The sequence below is a fragment of the Castor canadensis genome, chromosome 7, assembly GCF_047511655.1.
Source record: "Castor canadensis chromosome 7, mCasCan1.hap1v2, whole genome shotgun sequence".
Lineage (NCBI taxonomy): Eukaryota > Metazoa > Chordata > Mammalia > Rodentia > Castoridae > Castor > Castor canadensis.
This window is the reverse complement of record NC_133392.1, coordinates 121,967,530-121,991,852: the sequence shown is the minus strand read 5'-3', so window position 1 is coordinate 121,991,852 and position 24,323 is coordinate 121,967,530. Positions and strand designations below refer to the sequence as shown.

Below are 24,323 nucleotides of genomic sequence, written 5' to 3'. Positions count from 1 at the left end.
GTTAGACGGATGTGGGTGGTGCCTCCGGGGTCCGGCTCGGAATAGAATGAGTTTAAAGGTGCAGATCACATTGCTGCATGGCGGGAGTTCTTGAGCGCGAGTTGCTTTCCCTTGGTCCTAGGATGTCGAGGCCCGGGGACATGATGGAAAAAAGGTAGCGACACAGTGGGGGCGGGGGGGGCGTTCAGAAGAACCATTGCTAATTGCATCTGCCAGCCGCACCAGCCCCTCCCGCCGAGAACCGCGACATTTAATATTCAAAATGCAAACTATTGACCTGTGAGGTCAGCCTCTTCCAAATGTGGGCGGGTCGCTCGTAGGCCTTGAATTCCCCTTCACTCTCCAGACCAAAAAAAAAAAAAAAAAAAAGGATTGGGCAACTGGATTTTGTTGTTAGGTTCCAGCGTAGGTCCTGGAAGATACCTGGTAAACCGGTTCTGTGGTGCAGTCTCGTGCCTTGCAGGCATGTACTTCCAGGTGCTGGGCCTTATTTTTCTTTGCAAACGCAAGTCGTCCACTCAGGTATGATGCAACCAACTGATGCAAGCTCCAAGAAAACCAGTTTTGAGGCCTTTATTACAAAACTAACTAGGTGGAACCAGGTCATAAGTCACTGCAGGCATTTAAAGTATGAGGCTTCTTTCTGTTAAGACTGTTCGTGTTGTGAGTTTAGTGTCTCTTCCCAGTTTGCCCCTCTGCCACATAACACATCAAAATTTTTTATCTTTCCTCTGGGTGCTAGTTGAATCCAACAGGGAGTACTTAATGCACAGTGAAAGACATCCGGACAAAGTGCACAACCAAACAAAAATCACAGGCCACCCTTTTATTAGGTTCGGAGAAACTGTAAACGCACACAATGGAAGGCTTACATCCTGGATGCAGCACGGCCCCTGCACCTGCCACCAATAGAAATATTGGGGTGCGCAGAGCAGGCTGGGCTTTGTAGTTGGGAGGTGCGCGCCGGGGATAGGCCACCGAAGGGAGAGGCGGGGCCGCCGTGTCACGTGGGTCCCACTCCCGCCGCCGCCGCTGCCGTCTTTCTCTGTCTGGACTGAGGCAGCCATCTTGCTCTTGCCGCGTGCTGGTGTTGGAGGACCCTCCCAGCTTCAGGTGAGACCCCCGGCGGTCCCGCCACTCCACGGCCATAGGCCGCTGCGCACGGTCTCCCCCGCCCTCTTCTTCCGACACCCGCCAACCTCTTGGGCTGCCACTTCCGCCGTGGCGCGGAGAGTGGGGGCGGAGGCGGCTGGATTGGCCTGTCGGTTACCGGCGGCGCAGCTGGGGGTCGGCACCTGAGGGACGGTCCCCAGTACCACCGCCCCATGTGGAGGCGAGCGGGCCTATGCTGCTGCCTCCGAGATCCAGTCCCATCCCCCTCCTTTATCCTATTACCCATTATTCACAACAACAATGTCATTAAGCTTCAAGCCTTATACAGCTTATCTGTGATCATCTCATTTGATTCTTCCGGTCTACAGATAGGGAAACTGAGGTTAGCACCCCCACCTACGTCCTTGGGACCGTACTGAATTGTAGCGTTCTTCACCTTGTAATGGCAGTATTTGTTTACAATCTGTTTTGTAAACATTTGAGAAAGTAGCGCCCACTTACAACCCCACAATACTGCCTGATGATTGACCGACAGGTAGAGTGTTAAACAGCTAGTGAATGGTGGTTTCAACTTCCGTTCCCACGTTTTTTCACTATATCTTAGTTGTTCCCTCGGGAGTGGTTACAAAGTTACAAATATTCAGTATCTTTTGTAAGCTATACCCTGTACTTTATGATTTAACTTTTAACCCTCAGAACAGCCTGTGAAATAAATGGTATTGAACCTTTTCTTAATACAGGAGAAAACACAGATGCAAAGAAGTAAAATACCTTTCTGGAGCCTTAAGTGATAGAACTTTGGTCTTTCTGATCCTACAAACTGTTCCTCTTAGAGAAACCTCACATAATAAAAAGTCAGGACTAAAGGTTCAAAGTATTTTTAACCTCTGTGTAAACATGATGTATATGAAAATGCCTACCAGAATGCTTGGAATCTAGGCAGTCAATATTAACTTCATTATTTATACTCTTTCTTTGAGTCCTTGAAAGTGCTAAAAGATCCTTGAATCCCCAAGGCAGAACTCATTGATCATGTAGCCTTAGGAAGTTACTTCTTTTGGCTCCTAGCAAAGAATCTCTCCCTTCCAGGCTCTCATTTTTGTTAATTTATTATTTTTATTTTTGCGGTTCTGGGGTTTGAACTCAGGGCCTGGAGCTTGCTAGGCAGGCAACTCTTATCTCTTGAGCCACACCCCCAACCCTCTCATTTTCATTAAATTGGGTAAGAGGTGAACTGTTTATAATTTATGCTCTGCTGCTGCTAGCAGGTATTTGAGATGCCCTCACATAAATCATGAATGACAGGTACAATAAAGTAAAGATTGAAGAATAGGGAATTAAAGCAGGTGATCTTTGAGGTCTGCTGCAGATTCTGAGCTTGACATCTCCAGGCCTCTTTGTTATTTGAATTCCATATACCCCAACTTTGCTAATAGACAAAAGACCACATTTCTTCCTCCTCCCCTGCTTTGAGCTTCCAACCTCCTTCAAATGTGTTTTCTGTAAGGTACTACTTGGAAATAAAATTACTCAATTCTGTTATCCTCACCACCTGGAATGAAATCAGTTCTTTGAGCTCCACATTGATGTAAAGAGTTAATTTTGTTCTTGCTTTTTTTTCAAGCAAGTCAGGACTCTTGTCTTGACTTATATTACTTCTCTTGGGGATTGTTACTTCAAAATGCAGAAGAGTCCCTTTACCCTGTGTTTAGTTCTAATCTTTTCACTTGGCTCCCATTTTGCAAGAAATTCCTTAAGTACTTTGTTAGTTCACTACACCTGTATGGCCACATTCCTTTGAGAAAAGTGAATATTGGTCCTTTTCTGTGGATATTTGAGAAGCAAGATTGAGATTTACATCAGCAAATTTAAGTCTGTGGCAGAACTAAGATTGACACATACCTAAGACTTACTGTTTTGGATTATACACAGCTCCTCCCATAAAAGCTCCTTGAGTGTTGTGATATAATGCTGAACAAAGAGTGAAAAATCATTGATTCTAATTGTTATTTGAGAACTGGACTTTAGCCTTAAAGCAGATATATATACTATATATATATATATATAAACAGTATATATTAGTACCTAAATTCAGAATGGTCAGTAATTATATAATCTTTGTTTCTCTTTTTTATCCTTCAAATGTAGAAAACTGTCTTTTTCATTTGAGTGATGATCATGCAGGGGTTAGAGAATTGGTCAGAAGAGGTTTATTGACAGCCTAGTCCCTTATTTCCTCCCTCACATCTCAGTAATATCTGTTAAGTCACAGAACAAATCAAACAAGACTTTTAAATTGTTTTACTTGTTTATGTAGTGTGGAATGTTATGACCCATTATAAGCTTAAGGATGTTGTTTTCCTTAGTAGGAATATCATTGACCAGACTAGAATTAATGATTTTATCATTTTCTTAGAATCTTCAAAAGCAAGATTTGCAGTATAAAAGCTTATTTTTAAGAGCCCTCTCCCAATTTAGTATTCATGTAGCCAAGATACAATTTTTGTCAAATTGTGCAGTGAAGCATTTTACCCTATAGGCAAGAATATTTTGTCAAGTATTAAATCCTACATCAGTGCAAGGTATTAAATGAATTCTGGAGAGCTGGAGAAGCACTGCATATTTGGAAATTTGGTACTGTTTCCCCATTATTAACATACCATCTGACCTTGAATAGAGGACAGAACTATTTCACATATTGACAGCATATTATTGAATTTTTTTCCCAGTCCTTTTTTTTTCCCCCTTGTTTTTGATGTCTTTATGAAATACAGAATGTGATTTGGGAGAAAATTATCTTGAAGGTTTTGCTAATAACATTTGGTTACAGTTCTCTGCTATAAGTCTGTGGGAGAAAAAAAAATCTGCCTACAGATATTTCATAATTGGCTAGGTTTTTACTGAATACCAAAGAACTGAATCATATTTTAAGGAGGGATCTTCAAATAGATGACTCTGAGTCCTTTTTTTTTTTTTTAAATAGTGCTGGGAATCCAACCAAGGGCCTTGTGCATGCTAGGCAAGTACTCTACTACTAAGCTACATCCCCCTGCCCCATTCTTTTTCTCTGTTTGTGTATTTCACTCCATTGTGGTACTTTAATTTTACTTTTTCAAATACCTGGTTTATGAAGCTAGAACAAGTTATTAATATTTATTCAGAATATAGACCATATTAATATGATCATGTTGTTAATGCGTACTGCAAGCTGAGTGAACCAGAAGGTACTGTTTGCATAAGCAGATTTTTTTTTCTTATAAATTTAAAAACAGTGACTTTAACAAATCTATTTTTCCCCCCCTAGATTTATCAACAGCATGAATCAAGAAAAGTTAGCCAAACTTCAGGCTCAGGTCCGGATAGGGGGCAAGGTGAGTGTGGTATAAGAAAATTGATAGGAGAATGTATGATTACCAGGTAGTACTACTATTTGGATTTGTGGTCATTAAAAATGTAAAATCTTTTCAGTAATCAAGATAAAACCACATTCCAATTTGAAAATAATTTGTCTAGATCTAAAACAGGTAACTAGAAGAGTTTATTCTCTGATGATGCAATGGAAATAGCCATCTTTGTTTGAATCCTAACTTTCAGTATCTTCTAGTTTTGTGATATGAACAAATTACCCAACCTTGCTATGCTTCTGTTTTTTCATCTGCAAAATAGAAATAATCCTGAAAGATGTTTCTAAAAATTCAAGTAATATTTATAAAACAGGTAACACTGTGTCTGGTACAGGGTAGATGCTTAATAAATGATAATTATTTTATACTCACCTGTTGGCCATGCCAGATGTTACGGTTACCTTATCATGATATTACCTACCAGTGCAAGATTGGTTCACAAGAGGTTTAGCTGGAGAGGTTCAGGCTGATTGTACATTGAATTGATTACAAGGTTTCCCCCAGATTCTTACCTGTTCTTCTGTGTTGGTGAACAGGAACACGAGCTGTCTTATTCCATGTATTTTAAACCCTAAGGAAGTGTTAGTTCTGAACACAAAAAATCATTTCCCTTCACTTGTGGCCCCAGGCTTAAGGAGAATATTCAGCTTTTACCTTTGTCAAGTACAGTATTTACAAGAGAAAGGGAGAAGAGTACTTACCTCCAATCTAAAGACTACACTGTGTCATTTACTTTGATAATAACCACAGTTCCTGGGGGAGACAGCAGAGGGGAAGGGAAGAAATGACTATGACTTTATCCTTACATTGTGATATAGTTGTATGTTTCTGGAGTCATATTAACATACTCGTAATGACAGCAATCACATAGTAGCAGTGTAAAGTAATATACAAAAACCATAGGACATACCTGGAAGGGCTTGATGCTGCACATCACTATTAGATATTTTAAATCAGTGGCTGGTACATACATTCATTTACCTACTGTTAATTGAGCACTTACTATGTGCCAGGCACATAATAGATAAATAAGATCTACTCTTGACCCAGCTCAACTTGGAAGAGGGACATAGAATTGCAATGAGAACAGTGAGTGTTATAATGAAGTACGAGGTGCTTTTGCCTAAGAGAGGCAAGCTGGGATTTAAAGGCTAAATAAAAATATCATTAGATAAACAGGTTAAAGAATTTGTGGGAGGTAGGATAAAACAGGGATTGTCATTTGTACACATGCCAGCACACAGGATGCTGAGGTAACATGGTGCTTACTGTAATGGCTTGCTTTAGTTTGGTACAACTAGAGTTTGGAGTATGTAATGGATACAGAATGGAGGAAATGAAAGAATCAAGTATTTTGGAATTCTGTCAGTTTTATATGCCGTACTAAGGGGCTGCAGAAGTCAGCTGTTAAAGATTTTAAGAAGGAAGCAACAGCCATTTTAGAAAGGTAACTGCTAGCAGTGTGGAAAATGGCATGAAATGGACGTTTAGCATTGGGAACAATTTAGAGGCTATTTCTGTACTATGTGGGACACAAATTTAGGGGTTGGAGTTGACATGACTTAATAATTGGTGAGATATGGCGGGGGTGAAGGTCAGAGAAAAAGAGTTTGGATGATCCTCAGATTTTTGGTTTTAGAAACTGGGTATATGGACTGGGTACAGTGGCTCCTGCCTGTAATCCCAGCTCCTTGGGGAGGATTGCAGTTTAAGGCCAGCCCCAGAATGATGTTTGCAAGACCCCATCTCCACAAAACAAGCCAGGCATAGTGGTGCACCTGCCATCCCATTTACGCTGGCAGGCTAGAGGTAGGAGGATCCTGTCTGAGGCTGGCCCTGGACAAAAAATGAGACCCTTTGGGAAAAATAACCTAAAGCAAAAAAGGGCTGGAAACTTGCCAGTCATCTTCCTAGCAGAAGTGAGGTCCTGATTTCAAATCCCAGTATGGTTGAGGGAAGGGGGAGAAAGAGGGAGGGAGGGAGAGGGGGAGAGAGAGAATGCAAGAAAACTGGGCATATGGTGTTAACACCAGCTACAGAACTTAGAAGATAAAGGATTTGGATTTGAAGCACCTGAGGATCATTTGAGTTGTGGTATGAAGCAAACAACTGAGCTATGCCTGAATCAGGAATACTTCATAAATAAATGACTATCTATATAAGTAGTGATCCTTTAGCAACTAGATGTCATCACAACTCCTGCCAGAGCTCTCTTCTCTCACTGGAGTTGCTAAGACTGAAGCCCCAGTCTTCTTTCTGAGGACAATTGCTGGAGCTACCCAGAGACTGAAACCCCCATTCCTTTCCTCTCATGCCTCTGGTTTCAGAAAAATATAACCCTCAAAACTTTAGGGAGCTTTTGGTAGTACTTTAGCTCTCCTTTTGGTTTTATATATATATATGTGTGTATATATATATATATATACACATATATATATATATATACACATATATATATGTATATATATATTTATATATTTTTATATATATATATATATACATATATATACATACTTTTTTTTTTTAAGTTGGCTTGGGAGATTATTTTTGGCAGTACTGGGGTTTGAATTCAGGGCTTCATACTTGCTAGGGAAGTGCTCTATAGTTTGAACCACAACTCCAGCCCCATGCCCAGGAATTTAATCCATTATTTTAAATAGCTTTTCAATAGAAAAATGTATTTAGAGCTTCAAAGTATCAACATAGAAATGAACATTTTCTATCTTAGTGTAATTTTCGTCTTGTTTGCTCAGGCCAAAATCCTAAGCATCATCCTAGATTTCTTTCTTCCTCACATTCCACATCTGATCCATCAGAAATAATGTCTCCTGTGAGACTCTCTCCAACCCCACTGATGCAACTCTCATCTCTCTTCATGATTGCTGCAGGAGCCTCCTGATTGGTCTTAAGTAAAATGCCATGGCCAAAATCATTCAATGGCTGTGTATTGCAATTAGAAAAAAGTCCAACCCATGAAATTCTAGGCTTTATGATCTTTCCCTTGCCTATCATCTTTCATTTTTCTCTTCCTTGCCCATTGTTCACTCTGATTTTAGCTGCACTGGCCTTTCTGTCTCTAGAAAGGATAAATTTAGTCTTGTTTAATTCTGCTTGGATCACTTTTCCCTAGTTGGGGATCTCAGTTTGTATGTCACTTCTTCAGAGGAACCTTGCCTGGACATTCTAGTAGAGTAATGCTTTGCTCCCACCTAGTCACTCTTAAATTACCATGTTCTGGTTTGTTTTGTTTTTTAATAGCCTTTATCTTGTTTGAAATGTTCTAACTTGCTTGTGTATTTATTGACTTTTTCCTTTCTTGTAGTGTGAGAACTTAAAGAACTTGATATTTTTCATTCCTAAATTCTCACTCTAGAGCTCACATAGTAGGGATTTAATTCTCAGTATATAAATAATTCTCAAGATTTTAGACTGTGCTTAAACTTTATTGCCATGGGTTGGGAGGGACTATAAAAATTTCTTATAATGTTTTAAAATTGTTATAAAGTATACTAAGTTGTCTTTAAGCTTTAAACTGTTTCAGTGGTAAACAGTATTTTGAAACAATGTGTTGAAATGATAAAGACTGGATATTAGATAAGAATAAGAACAGATCTTGAAATACCTGGGTTAGTGTCTGAGCAGTCTTCTTAGTTACATTACTATTTAGTTTTTTTTTTTTTTTTTTTTTGACGTGGGATATAGTTAGGTTATTGTAGTGCATTAGCAAGATGTGATTGCTGTCATTAGGCATGCTAACACTGCTGTTCTATTATTTTTCAGGGTACAGCTCGCAGAAAGAAGAAGGTGGTACATAGAACAGCTACAGCTGATGACAAAAAGCTTCAGAGTTCCCTAAAAAAACTGGCTGTGAATAATATAGCTGGTATTGAAGAGGTATGATTACTTTGAAACTGTTAAAAATATGGCATATAGTACATGTATAAACAATTGTCTTGACTTCAAATATAAAATAACAGTTTAGAAGAATCTTTGGTATTGTCATTCAGATGCCTTTGAAGGACTGTAGCTATTGAATTTGCTTTTTGGATGAAATCAAATGATTTTAGTAGTCAGTTAAAGGTTTTTCATCAAACTCAAGGTATTTGTATTTATGACAAAATTATGATACTGCTCTTGAGTTTTAATGTAAAATAAGATATTTTTATTTTTATTTCTTGGAGATAGGGTCTCACAATGTATCCCAAGCCAGGCTAGCCTCTTGGCTCTGCCTTCTGAGTGCTGGGATTCCTGGTGTGGTATGGGTCACCACAGCCAGCAAGATATTTTTCTAATAATAGAAAAGTGAACCTTAAAATTTCTTCAAATAGGGTAGACTTTTTAAAAATTATTACCTCACCCAAAAGCCTCTTAATAGTTAACCTTTCATAGGTTAGATTTCTTCCTTCCTTTTTCTCTCCCTCCATCCCTTTCTTTCCTTCCTTCCTTCCCTTTTGTTCCTTCTTCCTCCTTCCCTCCTTTTCTTTCCTCCCTCCCTTTCTCTTTCCTTTTTTAAATTTTTTTTTAGGGGGGTGGGGTGTGTGTGTGTGTGTGTGTGTGTGTGTGTGTTAGTGTTACTGGGGATCGGACCCAGGGCCTCATGCATGCTAGGCAAACAAACCACTGAGGTATATTCCCAGCCTTTTTTCGTTGTTTGTTTGTTTGATTTCCAGCCCTTTTAGTTTTGTTTTTGAGACAGGGTCTTACTGCTGCCTTTGCTTGGGCTGGCCTTGGACTCATAATCATCCTGCCTTGCCTCCCAAGGTAAGGCTGGGATTAGAGGGATGTATAGCCATGCCCAACTGGTTGGATTTCTTATTAGGTATTTAAAAAATTACTAATTTTTAAAAATTTTATTGTATTTTGATGATACTACTTTTTTCAAATATGAGACAAAAAATTGATGCCATTTCCAAGATACTCGAGAAATTATAACATTAACTACTTGTGATCTGTTTCCATCTACCTATGCCTGATGATTCCATTTCTAATAGTAATCAGTATTTGTATTTCACTGCCATAAGTTAAATTTAATTATATCGTTACTATGTGTGGTACCACCTCATATTAATGCACATATGCTGTAAAACATGAATCAGAAATAAGGTGGTGTGGGATCACTAAAACAAATAGTAGATAATAGTAAGCCCACCTTATTTGTGGATTTATTACAGGTGGTTTTGACCAAACATAGCTAAAAAGTTGAAAAAACAAAAGAAATTTCAGAAACAAAAACTTTATTGCTGTGTGTGCATTATGCAGCTCAGTTGATGTGGAAAAGCTCTCAGTCCCATGTTATTGTCAGTTCTGTTTAAATCATTGTGTGATTTGCCTAATGTTTTCTTGCCTTAATTTTGTGCACATAGCCTCCCAAAAAAGCTAATGCCCCAAAAGGGTAAAAATTACGGTGATACTCCCAAGCTAGAAAAGGGTCATAATGTAAATGTACTTATTTAAGTGATAAAGTAAAAATTTTAAATTTATTGAAAGGCAGTATGTCTTTAGCAGAATTTAGGCAGTGATATTGAAGAAATGAATTGAGCATCTGTAGTGCAGTACTGAACTCTGTGCATCTTGAGCATTCAGTTTTTCCACAGTAGCATTCTCCTTGGAATCATATACTCACGGATACCAAGGGTCTACTGTATCAAAGAAAAGGCAGTACAGTGGAAAAGTGTTCCACCATGAATATGTAAATGAATAAAATTAACATAATTTAAATTTGCTTTATACTTTCAAAATCAGTGTATCAGTAAAGTGGTAGAAAATGTAAGTCATGTGCATCTTTTTTCCTTTCAGCTTGATATGCTCTGCATTTTTACTTTGATAAAGATTAGAACTTGATTTTTAAGCCTTAAAATTGAGTATTTTACATGCTTTTTTAAAAAATGTATTTTCATTGACCTAAAGTTTCAGAGAGATAATTCTTAATCTCTGGGATATATTAGTTTTTAACAAAAAAAAATCTAAATTCCTTCAAACATCTCTTTAAAATTCCAAAACTCAGGCTCAGTGGTAGAGCACTTATCATGCATGAAGCCTTAGGTTTGATCCCCAGCACCACCATAAACAAACAAATACACAAAACCTGAAAATGAAATAAGTTGTAACAATAGACATGAGTGCTAATAATGTTAAACCTAACTTAAATGTAGATGTTTTTGCATTTTTCTCTCTTTGCCCACTTTTCACTCTCCAACAACTTCACCCCCCAAACCTCAGCACTATTGACATTTTGAATCAGATAATTCTTTGTTGGGTAGCTATCTTATACCTTCCAGGGTGGTTAGCAGCATCCCTGGCCTCTATCCACTAGATTCTAGTAGCCCCCCCAACCCCTAGTTGCGACAATCAAAAATTTCTCTAAGCTGGGCATGGAGGTATACACCTGTAATCCCAGCACTGAGGAGTTGGAGTCACAGCACAAGTTTAAGGTCAGCCTAGCCTAGCAACAACAACAACAAAGATCTCAAGATAATGTCAAATGGTCACTTGGAGACGAAAATTACTCTTGGTTGAGAAATACTTCTGTAAAGAGAGGAAGAATATATTTATACCTTCCTTGCAGTATAGTTTATTTAACTATACAGCATCTCCAAGGGCATGTTTTTCTAAATGTTTTTTTCAGATTTGGAAGGACTTATGGTTCTTTTGGGGTTTTTTGAGACTGGGTCTCATTATATAGCCCAGGCTGGCCTTGAATTCTTAATCCTTCTGCCTCAGTCTCCCTGGTGCTGGCATTATGGCTATATACCACCCCACCTGGCTTATGGCTCTTATAATTAATAAAATTTTTAGTGGAAAAATAGTATTAATTTTATTAAAGTTTTACAATGAAATAAGGAACCAGTTAGTAATTTTGTGTGTGTGTGTGTGTGTGTAGCCTTGTATATGCTAAGCAAGTACTCTACCACTAACCTGTGATCTCTTCAATCACTAATCTTTGATGTCTTCAAAACACTATCAAAGTTGTAATGCTGTGCTGAGGTGATGGTGTTGTAACTGAAGTTGTCATAATAAAGCATTTCCTTGTAGTCATCACCAAACGTGTGCCAAGCATCTTGCCAAGGACTTACTAAATAGTGTATATAAAATATTATTCATGGTTGCTATGGCTTATAATCTAGTGGGGAAATTAATTAGACAGTAGACATATAAATATGTATTATGCCATTTCAACTTCACAATATATCTTTGAGTTACAGATGAAAGAACTAAGGCTTAGAGAGTTAAGTACCAGCCTAAGATCATATAGCTAATAAGTGCTAGAATTCCTGGTTTGAACTAAGGTGTGTCACAACCAGAGTTCATACTGTCCATTAGTTTAACCTGCTTTTGGTCTTTTCAGCTGTACTTTCTTATATTTACTCTTGGCCTTTTTTTTTTTTTTTTTTTTGCAACACTGAAATTTGAACTCAGGAACTCACGCTTGTGATAGGGTTTTTTGAGATAGGGTCTCAAACTATTTGTCTGGAACTGGCTTCGAGCTGTGATCCTCCTGATCTCTGCCTCCTGATTAACTTAGATTACAGGCGTGAGCCACTGGTGCCCAGTTATTCCTGACCTTTTCTTCCCCTGTTCCCTCCACCAAAAAAGGAAAGTAAGAGGTGTACCTCTCTTGAAGTGTCTTGTATTATTGAACACCTACTATGTAGAATTCAGTTTTGATAAAATTATAGATAAAAGAAATCTCCATCACTCTTTCCAAGGACATTGCTGTTTCTCTTTTTTCAGATCTTAATGTTTATGTTATTTTCTCCCAGAAGCCTCTCTGCTAGTGCCCATACAGCATTTGTGCAAAGACAGTTTAGGTGCCTTTCCTATGTGCCTAGGTGTAGGTGTGTGGGTGATGCAGGGAAACAAACCAAGGACCTTATGCATGCTAGGTAAGAGTTCTACTAAGCTACTCCCCCATCCCTGTATTTGCTTTTATTACAGGATTTATACTATATTTCAATTGTTTTTTGTTGGTATTGCCATGACAATTTGTTTGAGTCAGGGTCTTACCATATAGCCATTGGTGACCTCAAACTCAAGATCCTCTTGCCTTTGCCCCTTGAGTGCTGGGATTACAGGTGTGTGCCACAATGCCTGGCCAAATTTTGAGGAGTCATAGCCCCCAAAATATCACACTGAGAATTAGTAGTATACAATAGATTTCGCAACAAGTCTAAAACATCTCCAAGTAAAATAACAAATGTGTACACTCACTGCTTCCCAGACCTCCTATCTTACTCTTTGTACATTTGTTTTCCAACCCCCACAGCCTACATGTGTAGGGAAAATATAAAGTAATAGTACAAGTTAGCAACTGTAAAGTTTATGAGTATTCGAATCTAAAATGGAGAGGAGTTTTATTTTTTTCTTTCTTTCCCTCCTTCTAAAATTGATATATTTTTTTGAGAGTCAAGATATTTGTGGTTTATATAACCGTTTGCAGATCTAAAGTATTCTTATTTAGGAATATGTAGTATACCATATTTATCCTGGCTTGCTCACCCACTTGTGAATTAAAAACAACTTGTGAGAGAAAAAAGAAGCTACTACATTTAATATATACATGAAAACATTTGTATGGTTTTCAGAAACACTATGATCTGAAAAATATGCATATATTATATAGACTATATATTAATCATATTTCTTGGGATAAAAGAAACCCATTAATTACAACAAATTGTTACTTTACTTGAGCTATCTTAGACTTGTTACAAAGTGCTCAACTCAGGAACACAGTATCCTTTTAGTTTTTAGCAGTATAAGAAAAGCAGATAAAAAAATTTTGAAAAGAGAAGACAGTATTACCATTGTTATTTAAAAAAAAATAGCTATACACAGTGGCTACTCAAGAGGTGGGGATTCGGAGGACCACACTGTGAGGCCAGCTGGGGCAAAAAGTGAGACCCCCCCCCAATCTCAACAAATAAGCTAAGCACCTATGATCTCAGCTAGGCCCGAGGCCTAGATATAAAGATCACAATCTTAGGCCAGCTCTAGGCAACAGGTGAGATCCTATCCCCCCCAAAAAAAAAAAATTAAACTAAAGCAAAAAAGGTGGTCAAGTGGTAGAGCACCACCTAAAAATTAAAAATAAATAAAATTACAGTCTTTTCTGTGCTTAGACTTCCAAAGCATCAATGAGAAGGTACTCAATTGCATAGTGGGTGCTGGGAGATCAGTGGTAAGTTTCAAAATCTTGCTGAATGCCTCTTTGCCAGAAAAGTTTTAACTCTCATGTTATAGGCTATTAGTGTTAGTGATACGTTTTTCTCTTTCAACACTTAATTTTTGTTCTCTTCAGAAACTAAAACCTGAAGGATTAATTGGATTAAGACAAGCAGTTCTTGCTGGGTGCCTGCTGGTGGCTCATTCCTGTAATCCTAACTATTGGGAGACTGAGATTTGGAGGTTTGAAGTCAGCCTGAGCAAAAAGTTTGAGAGACCCCATATCCAAAATAACCAGAACAAATGGACTGGAGATGTGGCTCAAGTAGTAGAACTCCTGCTTTGCAAGTACAAACCCCAGTCTCTCTCTCTCTCTCTCTCACACACACACACACACACACACACAGAAGCATTTATATCTTTAACATATTCATTAGCTTATTGATTTGGTGCATTAAATTGTAGATTTTTTTTTTTATGTGTTACCAAAGATGAAATCCAAAGCTGCCAAAAGGGGAGTGTCAAAAGATTATTCACAGACCAGACAAATAACCAGGTTTTAGGAAGGAATTCTTAGGCAGACTTGCAGGGTATAATCCTGAACCAAATTGCTGAAAATGTTTTATGTTCTATGATACTTGCAAATATTTGAATGTGCTTCTTATTTGGTAACCTAGTTGAATACAGTGACTGCGCTATCATCTTTCTTGCCCTGATAATGTGAATATCAACATTAGCAACTGTTCCATTTTTTCAGGAACAATTGATTTCATCAAATTCACTTGGTAAAAAGGTTACCATAAAACACTTCTCCGATTCTCATGCCCTAATTGTTCAGTTTGCTCACAGAATTTTAATATTATATTTAGAAGACAGATTAGAGAAGACTATATTGCCATTGTTTAAAAAAATAATTGTTCTTCCTGTTTGAGCCTCCTTTCATATTTTTAGGCATAGCTAATCAACCCTTTCTCTGACTTCCACTGCCTTTAGCTTAAGTTTCTCTGTTAAAATACAGGTATTATTACCATATCATATTGTGGTATATAATGGTTCTTTATTAGCCAAGTATTCTATTTTCAGATTATAAGTCTTTTTTTTTATTATTCATATGTGCATACAATGCTTGGGTCGTTTCTCCCCCCTACCCCCACCCCCTCCCTTACCACACACTCCACCTTCTCCCTCTCCCCCCCACCCCCTCAATACCCAGCAGAAACTATTTTGCCCTTATCTCTAATTTTGTTGAACAGAGAGTATAAGCAGTAACAGGAAGGAACAAGGGTTTTTGCTAGTTGAGATAAGGATAGCTATACAGGGAGTTGACTCACATTAATTTCCTGTGCATGTGTGTTACCTTTCAGGTTAATTCTTTTTGATCTAATCTTTTCTCTAGTTCCTGGTCCCCTTCTCCTATTGGCCTCAGTTGCTTTTAAGGTATCTGCTTTAGTTTCTCTGCATTGAGGCAACAAATGCTAGCTAATTTTTTAGGTGTCTTACCTATCCTCATATCTCTCTTGTGTGCTCTCGCTTTTATCTTGTGATCAAAGTTCAGTCCCCTTGTTGTGTTTGCCCTTGATCTAATGTCCACATATGAGGGAGAACATACGATTTTTGGTTTTTTGAGCCAGGCTAACCTCACTCAGAATGATGTTCTCCAATTCCATCCATTTACCAGCGAATGATAACATTTCGTTCTTCTTCATGGCTGCATAAAATTCCATTGTGTATAGATACCACATTTTCTTAATCCATTCGTCAGTGGTGGGACATCTTGGCTGTTTCCATAACTTGGCTATTGTGAATAGTGCTGCAATAAATAAAGTGTGCAGTTGCCTCTGGAGTAACCTGTGTCACAGACTTTTAGGTATATCCCCAAGAGTGGTATTGCTGGATCAAATGGTAGATCAATGTTTAGCTTTTTAAGTGGCCTCCAAATGTTTTTCCAGAGTGGTTGTACTAGTTTACATTCCCACCAACAGTGTAAGAGGGTTCCTTTTTCCCCTCATCCTCACCAACACCTGTTGGTGGTGGTGTTGCTGATGATGGCTGTTCTAACAGGGATAAGGTGGAATCTTAGTGTGGTTTTAATTTGCATTTCCTTTATTGCTAGAGATGGTGAGCATTTTTTCATGTGTTTTTTGGCCATTTGAATTTCTTCTTTTGAGAAAGTTCTGTTTAGTTCACGTGCCCATTTCTTTATTGGTTCATTAGTTTTGGGAGAATTTAGTTTTTTAAGTTCCCTATATATTCTGGTTATCAGTCCTTTGTCTTTTGTGTAGCTGGCAAATATTTTCTCCCACTCTGTGAGTGTTCTCTTCAGTTTAGAGACCATTTCTTTTGTTGAGCAGAAGCTTTTTAGTTTTATGAAGTCCCATTTATCTATGCTATCTCTTAGTTGCTGTGCTGCTGGGGTTCCATTGAGAAAGTTCTTACCTATACCTACTAATTCCAGAGTATTTCCTACTCTTTCCTGTCAGATTATAAGAGTCTTGACAGCAAGAACCAGGTTTATTAATTGTTTTTATCTCACTCACTGTTTATCTATAGCATGCTGACTCCCTGTGATGAGTTTGTTTGGGGCCTATTAAATTTAAGAGACACCGATTATTCTGGATGGATTGTTCTGCAAGAAGTTAGCTATAAGGAGCTGGAGCTCAGAAGAAAGCTTAAGTCTGGGGATGTAAATTTTATTATTGTAAACATAGTTTTAATGTTACATTTTCCTCTTCCTGGTTCTTATTCTACCTGAATCAGTTTTACAGAGGACGACCAAATGGCTGCCTGTTCCCACAGTTCCTTCTTCCTCCAGCTAGAGCCTCTGGTGTCATTAGATGGGCAGCTCTAAGTAGAGGAGGGTAGAAGAGAGACACAGTGTCCCTGCCACTCACCTTATCATGCTGTACCATCTTTACTTTCTCTTAATATCTTGTTCTTTGGTTTTTTTTAAATTACTTTTAAATTGTGAATATATATATACATATGTGTATGTATATATATATATATATATATATATATATATATATATATATATATAACATAAAATTGCTTTTAACCCTTTTGTTTTTTGGCGGGGGGTTGAACTCAGTGCTTTGCACTTGCAAAGCAGGCACTCTACAACTTGAGCCACACCTACAGTTGGTTTTGCTCTGGTTATTTCATGAACTATTTGCTGGGATTGAACTTGAACCATAATTTTCCTGATCTCAGCATCCCAAGTAACTAGGATTATAGGCATAAGCCACAGCACTGGGCTTATTTTAAATGTATACTTCATTTTCATTACTTAACATCTATAATCATCATCAACCACCATCCATCTGTAGAACTTTTTCATCTTCTCTAGCTCAAACTGTTCTACTCATTAAATATTAACTCCTTGTTCCCTTCTAATCCAGTCCCTGGGAGCCTCTAAAGTATTCTATGGCTTTGGCAGTTTTAGATATTTAAGTATAAGCATAATGTTTATCCTTTTATGCCTGGCTTACTTAGCATAGTATTTTCAAGACTCATCCATGTTGTGGCATGCATCAAAACTTACTCCTTTTATTGCCGAGGGGCTAGGGATGTAGCTTAATGGTAGAACACTTCTTAGCATGGGCAGCGCCCTGGGTTCAATCCCCAGTAAGGGTGAGGGTATAGCTAGAATTCTTGCCTAACCTGCATGAGGCTCTGGGTTCAATCCCAAGTACTGAACAGTCAGGTCAAAGATACAGCCTGGGAGGTTCTGGGTATCTTCACTGGGAACATCACTGATGCTAAGCCCTGATATAGTCCCTTATCTAGCATTTGGAGCATTGAGATCTGGCAGTACTCACAGTGTTAAGATAAATTATATAGGAGGTATCTATTCAGCAGATTTGAGTGATTGTTATATGCTAGACACTTGAGAGATTACTATGTCCAATAAGGGTCAGATTACTATGTCTAATAAGGGTTGGTCTCTGATCTCAAGGAGTTCACTTTCTAGTAGGATTAAAGATCTACAAGCACATATTATTACAGAATAATTCTATATAATAGCACTACCCATGAAGTGGGTAAACCACTTTTAAGTTTTCAAAAAGAAAGTAGCATCTGATCTGAGTGTTAGATAAACGGGAATATGCAATATGCAAGGTGGAGAAGCAGGAAGTGGTTCTTCTACACAATGAAAACAGCTATGTAATTGCACTAGGCTTGAGAGGACAAGTGTTTTCCATTAACTACAAGATGTATGAATATTATTAGAGGAAAATATAAAAGCAAGGACATCCTATTTTGAACTGGGATTAAAAATTCTTCTTTATAGCTCAAATAGCATCCTTTACCTTCTGCTACCTTTAAATGGAAAACCCATGTTTTGACATAAAGGAGATGTTTGGTTGAAAAAGTAACAGAAGTGGTGGTATAGCAGCTAGCTTTAATAGTCTGTTAACTGGTATGCTCCCTATTCTTATCCTACATATAGATTGAATGTCTTACTTAAACAAAACAGCACATCACTGGCACAAATAATAAAGTATTCATAAAAGAGGCAGAGGAGGTGTCTAGTTGATCTTGCTCAGCCAAACAATTTGTTGTCTCATAGTTTCTTATAATTCGTGCCTAGGAACTTTTTATAGTTATGTCACTTGTTCATTAGGACAGAAGGAAAGTTAGATTAAAGCAAATAAAATATTCTGGCTTTTATAACTTCTAGTGTTTCATTCTCTATATTCTAAAATTAACTCCCCACCCCTTTCTGGACCTTTCTTTTCATTATACCACCATGAGGACAGAAGTTAAGGTAACCCGTCTATAATTCCAGCTACGGAGGAGGTGGAGATCAGGAGGATCACAGTTCCAGACTAGCCAGGGCAAAAAGCTAGCAAGACTTCATCTCAATCTATAAGTCAGGCATGGTGATGTATGCCTGTGGTCTCAGCTACACTGGAGGCCATAAGTAGGAGGATTTTGTCTGAGACTGACCATGGGCAAAAACACAAGACTCTGAAGAAGAAAAAGAAAAGGGATGGGGAGCTGAGGAGTATGGCTCAAGTGGTAGAGAGCTTGCTTAGCAAGCATGAAACCCTGATTTTCAAACCCCAGTATTGTCATAAATAAATAAATAAGTAGAATCCATCTTACTTTTAACACTAAACCAACATTTCAAACTAGAACTATATTAAGAATATACAATCTGACTTTAAATTCAGCCTTTGAAAAAAGAAGCTTAACAGAAGGAAAGTTCATGAATTTATTGCTTTTGACCCTGTGTTAGACTCTTATTTTGTAGCCACTGAGATATATATCTGTGCAGTTTTTCTTTTGTCTTCATTTGACCTATATTCTAAGGAAATTATCTGGCAAGCTTTCATAGGAGCATGGAATTGAATTTTCATAAGCAAATAAATGTTTAAGCATGAGTATGACATAGTAGGAAAGAAACTAAACAGCAAGTTAAGAAACCCAGGTTCAATTCAGGTACTGTTTATGCATAAGCACTATTTATTTGTCCTTGGGTATGTTGCTTAATCAAGAGCTCTTGTCTTCAGCATTTCTTTAACATAAAGGATTCTAACTAGAAGACGTCTTAGGTCAACAAATTATAAAGCTGGAATTTTTTGGAACAATATTTCAAATCTATTGTGACTTTAATGTCTGTAAGTCAGAATGTTTCAAATTTCAATACTTGAGTCTCCTCATTCCTACAAGTATTGTAGAAATCTTTTATTAAACAATGTGATTTGGAAAATAGAGTCCTACCATGTCTTTTACTCTTCTCCTGTACTAAAATTATGTGTTTTCTAGGGCACATCTAGAGCAGCATTCCATTTACATCCACTGTGTCACCTCCTCAAGCCTCCCAGATTCTTGGCCACTTTAACATTTTACTTTTCCGTAAAAACTAGTCATCTTCAGAATTAGTAATTCATCTTTTCTAAAGTTAATATGCCCAATAGTCATGATGCCATTTGTTTAGACAACAGGATTGAATGGTTACTGTGTAGGATATACTTAAAATAATTTTAAGTGAGACTAACAGAGAATTGAAATAGTGATTTTTGTCAGAAAAAAAACTGGGAAATTACTTGTGGGGTTTAGTTACAATTTTTTAAGAATTTGCCTGGATTTTCTGTGAGTTCCAGATCTTGCCCAAATTTTAGGAGCCCTTTTCTTCCTCTTCCTTTCCTGTGCTATTAGTAGAGGTGAACCCCTCTGAGGAAGAAAAGCCCATTTCCCACTGACCATGGAAAGCCATCAGCAACCCTGCCGCACTGTAAGAAGGGCAGTTTTTGGATGGATGGTGAAATGTATCTAAAGTAGCCAAGATTTAATTCTCCTAACCTTTTTTTTATTATTTATTTTTCCTTTTTTCTCTTACAAGTGTATATTAATTGTATAAAGGGGCTTCATTGTGTATTTCCATACATGCAAATTTATTCCCTTTGCTACACTTGATTACTGTTATTCTTTCTTATCCCCTACCTTTTGAACAATTTTTAACAGGTTTCATTCTATTTTCTTATGTGCATGTGAAGTTCCTGAATCCTATTCCATCTCCCACTCCATTCCTCTCCTTTTGCCCTCCCTTTTCCTGTTGGCTTCTATAGCCAAATAGTCTGTTTTACACTCATGTCATTTTTGTTTTTTTTAAGCTCTAGATTCCATCTCTGAGAGAGAGAGAGAGAGTGTGTGATAGTTGTATTTCTCATGCTAGCTTTTTTTACTTAAAATGATGATTTCAATTTCCATCCATTTTTCTGTAAATGACATAGTTTCATTCTTTTTTATGGCTGAATAATCCTCCACTGTATATACATACTACATTTTCTTTTATTTCTTCTTTTTTTTTTTTTTTTACACTACTGGGATTTTGAACTCAGGGCCTGTGTTTGCTAGGCAGGCATTCTACCACCTGAGCCATGACCCCAGCCCATATGACATTTTTTTATCCATTTATCAATTGATAAACACCTTTTTCTGTGTGTGTGTGTGGTTTTTTTTTTTTCAATGGGATTGCAGTTTGAACTCAGAGATTTGTGCTTGCAAAGCAGGTGCTGTACTGCTTGAGCCACACCTCCAGTCTGTTTTGCTCTGATAATTTTGGAGATGGGGTCTTGTGAACTATTTGCCTGGGCTGACTTTGAACCATGATCCTCCTGATGTCTGCCACGAGTGAGCCCCGGCACCCAGTACTTTCCTAACCTTTTTATATAATAAGCACTTTGCCACAGAGGTAATTTACTCAGTGGGATCAACTACGTGGTCAAATCCCATTATTTACACATTTGACTTAATGTAAATTAACCACCACCAAAACAAAACAAGCAGAGAGAAAAAGTACATGAGGGAGACAGAAAAATAACTTGTTTAGCCTTCTATTTCAGTAAGTCCCAGGCAGTGGAGTAAATCAAATCTGAAATAATCAGTTCATATTTGTGAAAGCTATAGAAAAAATGCCAGGGTTATTTTAAAGGCTTCCCAATGATTGATAAAGCAAGTTCAGGTGGCCAAGTGGGTGGGAGAGCTTCTTTGATGTGTACAGAGGGTACTGAAAGTGGTTGAAAAGCTGTACATAAGAATTAGGAACTAGCTGGGCATGATGGCAGTATGCCTGTGGTCCCAGCTACTTGGAAGGCTGAGGCTTGAGGATCATTTGAGTACAGTGTAGAACTGACAGAATCCCCCATAAAGAATGATACAAAAACAGGTTGAAATTTTGGTAAATTTACTATGTTCAAAGGAGTAAAAAAACACCTGATAATTAAATTACTAAGTGTTCTTTATGGATTTTCAGTGGTTATATTTATTTATTTATTTTTCTTTTATTTATATGTGCATACAATGTTTGGGTCATTTCTCCCCCCTTCCTCCCACTCTCTCCCTTACCCCCCACCCCCTGTTATATTTATCATGCACTGTTTCCCCTTTACAACCTGTTGCCTGAGTATGATGCTACCCCACCAGGTGGTAATTACATTGATTTTGATAGTGTAAGTTGAGTAAAATAATGGGCAATGTCATTAACTTAGTCAGTTCTTAGTTGATGATTCAATTTAAAAAAAAAATGGGCATAAACTTCCTTCTCATACAAGTCTGAATTTGAAATCTAGATTCTATAATAAAATGATTATTTTGACCATACTAGTAATTTGTGCTATCAATACCATTATATTTTATTGCTAGGGTCTTTTTCTACTCCTATCCACTGCTTAGAAACTACTGCCTTGGAATTGCATCGCTACTAAGGAGAATACCATAATTGGCTAAATTGCCTTTTTAAAAAATAGTTTTAGTTGTACTTAGTACATTTTTTTTTTGTGATCATACAGGTAAACATGATTAAAGATGATGGGACAGTTATTCATTTCAACAATCCCAAAGTCCAAGCTTCCCTCTCTGCTAATACCTTCGCAATTACTGGTCATGCAGAAGCCAAGCCAATCACAGAAATGCTTCCTGGAATATTAAGTCAGCTTGGTGCTGACAGTTTAACAAGCCTTAGAAAGTTAGCGGAACAGTTCCCACGGCAAGGTAGGTATTTCAGTTTAGTACCTCTTTCCTTCCCCACCTTAATTAAGGAAAGTAATAATTTAAAGGTGTCCCATCTTAAACAGAGAGAATTTTCCTCAGTATGTAGTTCTTTGCTTTCTATAATGGCACTTGTATGCATTATGAAATTTGAGTTTGTTTCTTTAATATTGTAGTGTGGCATATAGAATATTCAGATACAATATTGTTGATTGCACTTACAGGTATGGTAATCATACATTCTGAATTTCAAAAGTAGTCATGATTTCAAATATGTCTTGTTCCTCCTAAAAATTGAAGAGCCATATTTCAGTGCTCATACTATACCAAAAGAAATAGAAAAAATCTTGAATATAATTTTTTATTTGGTGATAGGGCCACAATAACTAACGATAACGTATTTTCATTCTTGTCTAAATAATCCATTTTGCATGTAAATCTTACCTTTGCTGGACATAGAAGCTGCCAGTGTATACCTAATTAAGTTAAAGTTTTATTGATTTTTAATATTACTTGAGCAAAAAAATAGGAATGGATTTTAGATTGCATGGTAGCTAACTTTTCTGAGCAGCTGTATGAAGTTTAGACAGAAAAAAGGATAAGTTACAAATGTTCTGTAAAAGTCTTTATTTTCAATAAATAATATTAAAACAAACTTTTTGTAGTGTTGGACAGCAAAGCACCAAAACCAGAAGACATTGATGAAGAAGATGATGATGTTCCAGGTAAGTGACATTTCTATTTTTTTGGTCAAGCAAAATGTTTTTAGTTAATAGACTGATCATAAATAAATCCATATAAAAGATTTAACAGAATTAGAGAGATTTGTGTTTCTTTTGTGGACTCAATTCATAATACGTATTAGTCAAGCTCATTCTCTATGACAAAAAGTTGTCATCCAACAATTACAATGTAGCACAGTTTAAGGAACTCATTCTCAAATTACATTTTCTTTACAAATGTATCATTTATGTACATTATATATTTTTTTTTCTATAGTTCATGTACTGAAACTATTGTCTTTATAGGGAAAATGTTGAATTCATTAAATGAATATGAGTCATTCCTTGTTAAAAAGTACTTCATATAAACAGATGTGACAGTTCTTTATTCTGAGGATTTTTAACATCATGTTTATTTCATTTCACTTACCGCATAGATGACTTTTAGAATTTTGTTGATTGTGTGCTCTGAATTTAAATTGATTTATAATGATATGGATAAGATCTAAGGATAAAAGTATTCTCATTTAGTACTTGTCACACAAAACTGCTGTTTTCATTTATTAAATTGAAATCACATGAAATTTGCATAATTACTATTTAAAAATTTCTCTGGGAATTATAATTGACATGCAAAAATGCTATTCACCTTGATAGTTTGCACATTTAAAAAAATGAACATTTCCTTAAGATTACTGTTTTAAATTAAGCAGATAAAAGAATCATTATTAGTGAAATGCTACCAGTTCATTTCCTTGTTCTATATGTTTTTTGGCTAATTCTAGTTGTAATGATTTTGTTTTTTTATTGGGGTTAAAAATTAGCTATTTCATTTACTCCCTTTTCCTTTTTTTTCTTTGACTCATTTGCTTTTTTTCTTTCTTTTTTGGCAGATCTTGTAGAAAATTTTGATGAAGCGTCAAAGAATGAAGCTAACTAAAATCTTTTCTGGTTTTTGGAAACTGGCATGGACTAGATTTAACAAATCAGCTATGTGGTTCCAAAGTTTTACAGACACGGAGAACATTACCTGTTACTAGTACAGTAATATAAATATTTTGTATATTAATAATGCTGTTTGTTCAGCATTTTTTGGTCATTTGATTTTGCATTTTGCACTTCCTCCCAGGATCTATTCTTTTGGTCAAAATATGAAGTATTGGTGCAGTTTGAGGGTGTTTTGGTTTTTGATTCTTGTTCTTTTGTTTTGGGGGGCTATTTTTGGTGTATGTATGTATATGTATGCGTGTGGGTATGTGTGTGTAGTGGAAAGCAAATTGGAAAACAGTTCTATTTATCCTTTTCCTTATCCCAGTAGAAATAAAACATCTTACATTTGTTACTTTTTTTTTCCAATAATGCACAGAAATTAATGAAAAGTTAGCATCTTTGATTTCAGATCTGAAGAAATTTTCATAATTGGAGG

At 36.9% G+C, this 24,323-nt stretch overlaps 1 protein-coding gene across 3 annotated transcripts; it reads left to right on the top strand.

Annotated features, from left to right (window-relative positions):
• The first annotated feature begins 39 nt into the window (after positions 1-39).
• On the top strand, positions 40-24,239 carry Btf3l4 (basic transcription factor 3 like 4). 3 transcript variants are annotated; one of them, XM_020182172.2, is made up of 6 exons: positions 40-154; positions 4,418-4,484; positions 8,298-8,411; positions 21,977-22,178; positions 22,841-22,900; positions 23,791-24,239. In XM_020182172.2, exons 1-6 carry the CDS (start codon positions 78-80, stop codon positions 23,835-23,837), a joined length of 567 nt encoding a protein of 188 aa, XP_020037761.1. In that variant the 5' UTR covers positions 40-77; the 3' UTR covers positions 23,838-24,239. The 3 variants fall into 3 exon arrangements, with proteins under 3 accessions (XP_020037761.1, XP_020037762.1, XP_073936238.1); XM_020182173.2 differs by lacking the exon at positions 40-154 and adding an exon at positions 1,037-1,113; XM_074080137.1 differs by lacking the exon at positions 40-154 and adding an exon at positions 1,326-1,495.
• The last annotated feature ends 84 nt before the right edge of the window (positions 24,240-24,323 follow it).